This window comes from Propithecus coquereli, unplaced genomic scaffold, assembly GCF_000956105.1.
Source record: "Propithecus coquereli isolate 6110/MARCELLA unplaced genomic scaffold, Pcoq_1.0 Scaffold72, whole genome shotgun sequence".
Lineage (NCBI taxonomy): Eukaryota > Metazoa > Chordata > Mammalia > Primates > Indriidae > Propithecus > Propithecus coquereli.
This window is the reverse complement of record NW_012153285.1, coordinates 3,947,482-3,956,284: the sequence shown is the minus strand read 5'-3', so window position 1 is coordinate 3,956,284 and position 8,803 is coordinate 3,947,482. Positions and strand designations below refer to the sequence as shown.

Sequence of the window (8,803 nt, the reverse complement as noted above, 5' to 3'; positions counted from 1 at the left end):
TTTTAAATAGTAACATTAATTTAAGTGCAAATTTAGATAACTTCTATGCTAAGAATAAAATACTAAAATATAAAGAAGGTATGAATTTTTGTAATATACAATTAGGTTCTTCTATCATTCTGGATTTCATTATCTGAAATCAAAGCGTTCTAAATCATGTAATAAGCCATAGAAGTGGGAGCACTTACTTAGGAGTAGAAGGACCCCTTGGCCATGTTCCGTCTTCATTTTTCTGTTCTATTACTAACACCTGCAAATATGACACAATAAAAGAGTGTTTTTCCATAATTCTGAAGTTAAAAAAGTTTTAAAAGATTAGCTGAATACACTGAGAAACTAAAGCAACTCTGATTATTTAAAGGACAAAGCAGACCAGGGGAAGTGGTATTTGCATTTTGATTCCAAAGCTGGGCAAGGGAGACAAAAAGATCCCCAATATAAGGGATCAGCCATGAGTGTGTGAAGGAAAGAAAGTAAACTATGATAAAGTTTAAATCAAGTAAATAGACTATAAATTCACTGAGTTCAGAGAGTATGTTTTCTATTTGTATTTGCAGGTTGTAACATAGAACTGTGCAAATAACAGATGCTCAATAAATGGTTGTAGTTGTTAAACATACAGACACAGGATCTTAGCTAACAATAATTATTATGCAAATATTGAGGAACAGTGACACATAATTCCAAATTACAGATTTGATAAAATTTGGGGCCTTGAAATTATTGTGTATTTATATTATCATTATGTAAATTATAGAATCTTTTATAATATACAAATGACAGAGGCAGATCTGAGAATCAGACTGAAGTTCTCTGTTGCAGCATGGTTGAGGTAAACAAAAATCGCCTCTCATAAACGAAAAGAACAGGCTTAGGCAGAGCTATACTTTATTCTGAAACATCCCCAAATCCTTCCTCACATCTCCTTGACTAAAAAAGAAGTCTTTCATCTATTTTTTTCTATGTGATGAGTCTGTGCAAAGAAGAAAAATCTATCAAAAATAATTAAATTAGCAAAAGAAATATGTCATCATATCAATAAGAAGTTAATCTAAATTTCCATGGAAAACCATAACATAGAAAATATCACTTGAAGTAAATCCAAGGCATTACAAATTTGAATACATTCAATATATTGTTTCATCAACTCTTTTCCTTAAATTTGTAATTTTGAAACCTATTCTACATACTCTTGGTAATGTATTTTTATGGACTGTATATTTCTAGGATATTTATAAATTGGCACTTGGATCCTAACCACATAAAATTTAAGCTTGTTTCAGAACATATATGAAATAATAAAATATTGATTTAAAAATTTTATGGAACCTTGTTGAAAGAGCATGCTAATTAAAACACTAAATTTATCTTTATAATATTTCATACATGATAAAACTCATATGATGTATATGTACCACATGAAGAATAAGTACACCATGTACCTACCATCCTGATCCTTTCCTGATCACTTTTCTCTCCCTACCTATAGAGATAATCATTATCTTAACTTTCTAATTATCATTTGATATAGTTTTATATTTTTTAAAGATTTATAAAGCAGAATTTAGTGACTGATTTTTAACTTCTGAAGAATGTTTTCCTTTACAGTAATTCATAACTACAGCAACACTCACATATAAACTACATATTAAAAAATATATACAAACTTTATAATCATTTGAAAGACTTAAATCAGTTATAAAATAAGAGATTTTAGCCATATAGTATTCAAAGTAGCATTTAATATCATTGTTTAACTATAATACCTTAATTCCTAACAGCATTTATACTTAAAATTCCATATTTTTACAATCACAGATATTAATGTTGAAGGTCATCAGAAATGTTAAAATTTGCTAATGTATAATTTTCTAAATAAAACTTTGCTTATAGTCAAAACATTAACTCAGGATGAAAATATTTTTAGAAACATTTGAAAATTTAATTAAACACACACACAGAAGGGAGAAGAGGGAAAGACCACCCATTCTGGAAGGCATACTCCTCCATAATACATCTTAGTTTCACTTTCAATGAGGATACTTTCAATTTAGTAAAAAAAAAAAAAAAAAAAAAGTTCAAGATAGTATTTAGCTCATTTATCATCAGTCAGAAAAGAACTGATATTTAATACACATTCTTTGAAACATTCCTATTACCAAAGATCAAAAGTCCTTAAGGACATTTAATCTTATTAAACTAATTTATACTCTCATCTGCAATATGATAAATGCATACCTATCTAGAACATCAAATTATTTAACTTCTCTAAGCCTCAGTTTTCCAATGTCTATGACGGAAAAAATAACATCCATAACATTTCACAGTATCATTGTTAAGATTTAAAGAAATAATTCTACATATTTCAAATTGTACTCCTGGAGCTACTTCAAGGCCTGATGGATGGTAACCAAGGACAAAGGTGTATGTCTACTGGAAGATAGAAAGAGGGAGTCAGCTAGCTAGGGAGGGAGCTAATCAGTTGGAGTTCAAGGTCTTCCCTTTAGCTTCAGTCAGATAACTTTAAATTGTAATACATTAGATTTTGTAAGATTTCACATAAGAATATAAAGGCTAAAATAAATTTGAAAATCACTATATTTTTATAGCCTACTATAATCATAGCAGGCATTCACTAGAAATTAATTTTCCTTAGTTTCTTTGAATTTTTTCACAACTCAGTATCATTGGTGCCAACAGGAATTTTTAAATAAAATAGAACCCAAAACTTCCCAATATTGCAGCACCAAGCACTGCGTTAGATATTAAAAATAAAAATAAATAGGATACAAACCACGGTAAGGACCTCATAGTCTAACTGGGAAGCTTAATATACAAATACAATAAATGATACCAAACACGTATACATAAATCATGGAAGTTAAGAAAGCAATTTTTTCTCCGAAGTAGAAACATCCTATACCTCAATGGATATTAAGAAAAATAGGGAAAGCTGAAGAGAGGATGTGACATTTGAGTTGGAATATGAACGATAAATAATCTGATATGGTTACTCTACATGATGGGATGGGATGGTTAATTTGAATATCTGGAAGGTTAAAAGGACTTTTTGCTGGATAGACATAGAGAGGGAACAAAGCATACATAACACAGATGGAATAACATATTGGAAAGTGTAAGAGTATGGAATAGTATAGTGTGCTAGAGAACTATAAGCAGTTCAGTTTGGTATTCCTAGAGTATAAACCACAAAACAAGGACAACATAAAGATGCTAGAAGATTAGGCAATAGGTTAAACCATGACTTGTGTGTTGGGTTCAAGTGCCTGGACTTTACAATCATTATGGAGCCAGGAAAGATTTATGAAAGGAAAATAGTAAGGTTTACATTTATAATGAGTATTCTAGCACAAATAAGATTAAGTGGACACATAAGAGCCTGGAGGTAGAGGGATCTGTTGAGAGAATATGAAAGATAAGGGCTGAGAAAACTGAATAGAGAGATTAATCAAGAAATGTTTAGAAGGTAGAATAAGTAGGACTTGCTGATTGTGACTAAACATCTTCATTTCTCAATACATTAATTTCTTTGGATTATACAATATTGAAAAACCAAATTAGGAGCTGATACCATCTAATAAAGGTTGGCAAACTATGGTCCACTTAGCCTGCTGCCCACTTTTATAAATAGTTTTATTAGAACGCAGCCATACCCATTGTTTTATGTATCGTCTATGGCTGCTTTCATGTACTACAATGGCAGAGTAATAGTTTTAACAGAGACTGTATGGCCTGCAGAAATGAAAATATTTACTATTTGGTCCTTTACAGATAGCTTGCTGACCCATCTTATATATTAGCCTTTTTTTAAAAAAAAATGAAAATCATTTCTTTTTAACAAGTAGATTATTCCCAAGCTCAAGGAGAAAATCAAAGTTATACTTAGTGACCAGCAGGGATAAAGAGATGAATTTATAAAGAGAAAGCCAGAGACAGTAGAATCCATTATATACTGTCAGGATATTAATTAAAGTTTGAGACTCTAAAAAGCTTCATGTACAGTATGTCTGAAATAAACATTATTACTAAATAATACCTGTCCTTGGTATAAACCTGCATCCTGAATGGTGCTGTCTGGTTTATTCAGTGGTTCAAACGTGTTACTCATGTATTTGTTCCACAATCTGGTCTCCTTTTCGTCTGGAATACTGAAGATTTTCCTTATTTCTTTTTCAATTGTATCTAGATTTAAGGAGGAAAGATAAATAAATATAATAAACATTTTAAAATATGCCACATATAATTAAATGCTTATCAGCATAAAATTCTAAATTTAAAATACTGTTAGAATAGATGAACAAATATGTAAAAAATACATATTAAAAAAAAGAAAAAGGTTTTTAAGACCAGGTATGTTTTTAAGGAAAAAAATGGTACTTGTAATTCTGACAGATGATTACTTGCGGAATTTAAAACCTCATGGCAACCTCAAATTAAAAAACCTCCAACAGATACCAAAAAAAAAAAGCAAGAAATCATAAAACCCATTACCAGAGAAAATGACTTTTAACAAAGGGAGACAGGAATGCAGAAAGAAAGAGAAGAACACAAAACCACCAGAAATCAAATAATAACATGGCATTAGTAAGTCCTTAACCAACAATAGTAACATTAAATGTGAACTGACTAAACTCTCCAATTAAAAACAGAGTGGCTAAATGGATTAAAAAAAAAAAGAGACAACCACATGTTGTCTCCAAGAGATACACTTCACCTATAAAGACACATACAGACTGAAAATAAAGGATGGAAAAAGATATTCCATGTAAATGGAAACCCCAAAAGGGCAGGAGTAGCTATACTTCTATCACATAAAACAGGATTTCAAGACAAAAACTGTAAAAGGAAACCAACAAGATCATTATATAATGATAAAAGGGTCAATTCAACAAGAGGATATAACAATTCTAAATATATATGCACTCAACACTGAACACCCGGATATATAAAGCAAATATTACCAGAGCTAAAGAGAGAGACCCTAACATAATAATTGTTGGAGACCTCAACACTCCACTTGCAGCAATGGACAGATCATCCAGACAGAAAATCAACAAAGAAACATTGGACTTAATCTGCACTATGAAACTAATAGATATTAATATTTACAGAACATTTCATCCAACCACTGTAGAATACATGTTCGTCTCCTCAGCTCATGGATCATTATCAAGGATAGATCATATGTTAGGTCACAAAACAAATCTTTAAAAAATCAAAAAAACTGAAATCATACCAAGCATTTTCTCTGACTACAATGGAATAAAACTAGAAATAGATAACAAGAGGAACACTGGAAAATACACAAACACATAGAAATTAAACAATATGCTCCGAACAGCCAGTAGGTCAACGAGGAGATTAAAAAGAAAATGTAGAAATTTCTTGAAATAAATAAAAATAGAGACACAACATATTAAAACCTGTGAGACATAGCAAAAGCAATAATAAGAGGAAAGTTTACAGCAGCAAGTGCCTACATCAAAAAAGTAGAAAAGCTTCAAATGAACAACCTAATGATTCATTTCAAAGAATGAGAAAAACAAGAGCAAACCAAACCCAAAATAGAAGAGACATAATAAAGATCTGAGCAGAAATAAATGAAATTGAAATAAAAAAATACAAAAGATGAACAAAACAAAAAGTTGGTTTTATGAAAAGATAAACAAAACTGATAAACCTTTAGCCAGACTAAGAAAAAAAGAGAAGACCCAAATAAATAAAATCAGATATGAAAAAGGAGACATTAATTATAACTGATCCTGCAGAAATCCAAAGGATTATTAGAGACTACTATGAGCAACTATATGCCAATAAATTGGAAAACCTAGAAGAAATGGATAAATTCCTAGACACATACAATGTACCAAGATTGAACCAGGAAGAAATTTAAAACCTGAGACAGAAGCAGTAACAGAAAGTTTCCCATCAAAGAAAAGCCCAGGACCCAATGGCTTCACTGCTGAATTCCACCAAGCATTCAAAGAAGAACTAATACCAATCCTACTTAAATTATTCCAAAAAATCGAGGAGGAGGGAATATTTCCAAACTCATTCTATGAGGCCTGTATCACCCTGATACCCAAACCAGACAAAAGACACAACAAAAAAAGAAAACTATAGGCCAATATCTCTGATAAACACAGATGCAAAAATCCTCAACAAAATTCTAGCAAACCAAATACAACAACACATTAAAAATTTATTCATCATGATCAAGTGAGATTCATCCCAGGGATGCAAGGATGGGTCAGCATACGCAAATCAATCAATGTGATACATCATATCAACAGAATGAAGGACAAAAACCACATGATCATTTCAACTGATGCTAAAAAAGCATTTGATAAAATTCAACATCCCTTCATGATAAGAACTCTCAAAAAACTGGGTATAGAAGGAACTTACCTCAACATGATAAAAGCCATGTATGACAGACCCACGGCTAGTATCATACTGAATAGGGAAAAACTCAAAGATTTTCCTCTAAGATCTGGAACAAGACAAGGATGCCCACTTTCACCATTATTATTCAACACAGTACTGGAAGTTCTAGCTAGAGCAATCAGATAAGAGAAAGAAATAAATGGCATCCATATTGGAAAGGAAGAAGTCAAATTATGCCAACAGTAAACAATCTGAAAAAGAAACCAAGAAAGTAATCCCGTTTTCAATAGCTACAAATAAAATAAAATATGTAGGAATAAACTTAACCAAAGAAGTGAAAGATTTCTATAATGGAAACTATAAAACATTGATGAAAGAAATTGCAGAGGACACACACAAAAAGGAAAGATATTCCATGCTCGTGGATTAGAAGAATCAATATTGTTAAAATGTTCATACTGCCAAAAGCAATCTACAGATTCAACACAATCCCCATCAAAATGCCAATGACATTCTACACAGAAATAAAAAAAATAATCCTAAAATTTACATGGAACCACCATAAAAGACCCAGAATAGACAAAATCATCCTAAGCAAAAAGAACAAAACTGGAGGAATCACATTACCTGCCTTCAAATTATACTACAGAGCTGTAGTAACCAAAATAGCATGGTACTGGCATAAAAACAGACACATACACCAATGGAACACAATAGAAAATCCAGAAATAAGTCCACATATCTACAGTGAACTTATTTTCGACAAAGGTGTTAAGAACATATGGGGGGGAATGACAGTCTCTTCAATAAATGGTGCTGGGAATATTGGATATCCATATGCCTAAGAATGAAAATAGACACTTATCTCTTGCCATATGCAAAAATAAAATCAAATGGATTAAAGACTTAAATCTAAGACCTGAAACTATGAAACTACTAAAGGAAAACATTGGGGAAACACTTCAGGACATTGGTCTGGGCAAGGACTTCTAGAGTAATACCCCCAAAATACATGCAACCAAAGCAAAACTGGAAAAATGGGATCGCATCAAATTAAAAAGCTTCTCAACAGCAAAGAAAACAATAAAAAAAAGTGAAGAGACAACCCACAGGATGGGGAATATATTTGCAAACTACTCATCTGACAAAAGATTAATAACTAGAATATATAAGGAGCTCCAACTCAATAGGAAAAAGTCCAATAATCTGATTAAAAAATGGACAAAGGATATGAATACACATTTCTCAAAATAAGACATACAAATGGCCAACAGGTGTATGAAAAAAATGTTCAACATCATTAGTCATCAGAGAAATGCAACTCAAAACTACAGTGAGATATCATCTAACCTCTCAGTTAAAGTGGCTTTTATTAAAAAGGCAATAACAAATACTGGTGAGCATGTGGGGAAAGGGGAACCCTTGTACACTGTTGGTAGGAATGTAAATTAGCGCAACCACTATGGAGAACAGTATGGAGGTTCCTCAAAAAACTGAAAATAGAACAACCTATGACCCAGCAATCCCACTGCTGGTATACATCCAAAAGAAAGGAATTTAAAATACCAAAAATATATCTGCATTCCTATATTTATTGTAGCACTATTTATAATAGCCAAGATTTGGAATCAACTTAAGTGTCCATCAGTGGATGAATGGATAAAGAAATTGTGGTACATATGCACAATGGAATATTATATAGCCACAGAAAAGAATAAAATCCTGCCATTGGCAAAAACATGGATAAAACTGGAGAACATTTTATTAGATGAAATAAATCAAGCACAGAAAGACAAATTTCACATGTTCTCACTCATATGCAGGAGCTAAATATTAAAAACAACTGATCTTACAGAGACAGAGAGTAGAATGATGGTTATCAGAGGCTGGGATGGGTAGCAGGGATGAGGAGTGGATAAAGTGGGGATGGTTAATGGGTGCAAAAATATAGTTAGTTAGACTGAACAATATTTGATAACAAAATAAAGTGATTATAATCAACAAAAAGTTAGGGTATACTTTAAAATAACTAAAAGAATGGAATTGGAATGTTCCTAACAGAAAGAAATGATAAATGCCCAAGGTGATGGATACCTCAATTACTCTGATTTGATTAATTCACAGTGAATGCCTGTATTGAAACATTACGTGTAACTATATACGACTATTATGTACCCATAATGATTAAAAGGAATAAAGAAAAAAATTTTAAAAACACAAAGAAAACCTCAAAAGGTAAAAGAGTTCGATCAATTAACACAAAAATATAATTTATGCTATACAGGATGAACTTTAACCTTTGACACATTATATTTCAATATATTTTCTGAAGATACATAGGAGTTAAAATGAAAGTATGATTAAGTGATTTAACATATGGAAAATATTTTTAATT

The 8,803-nt window shown here is 31.5% G+C and overlaps 1 protein-coding gene across 2 annotated transcripts in view; it reads right to left on the bottom strand.

The window, feature by feature from the left end:
• The window catches only part of USP15 (ubiquitin specific peptidase 15), a 154,743-nt gene that overhangs the window by 91,162 nt on the left and 54,778 nt on the right, over positions 1-8,803 (bottom strand). For both annotated transcript variants that reach the window (XM_012661567.1, XM_012661568.1), the window contains 2 exons: positions 4,058-4,203; positions 189-250 (listed from right to left, as the gene is read on the bottom strand). In XM_012661567.1, coding sequence (XP_012517021.1) covers positions 189-250; positions 4,058-4,203 — 208 coding nt within the window. The remainder of the gene's footprint in view (positions 1-188; positions 251-4,057; positions 4,204-8,803) is intronic.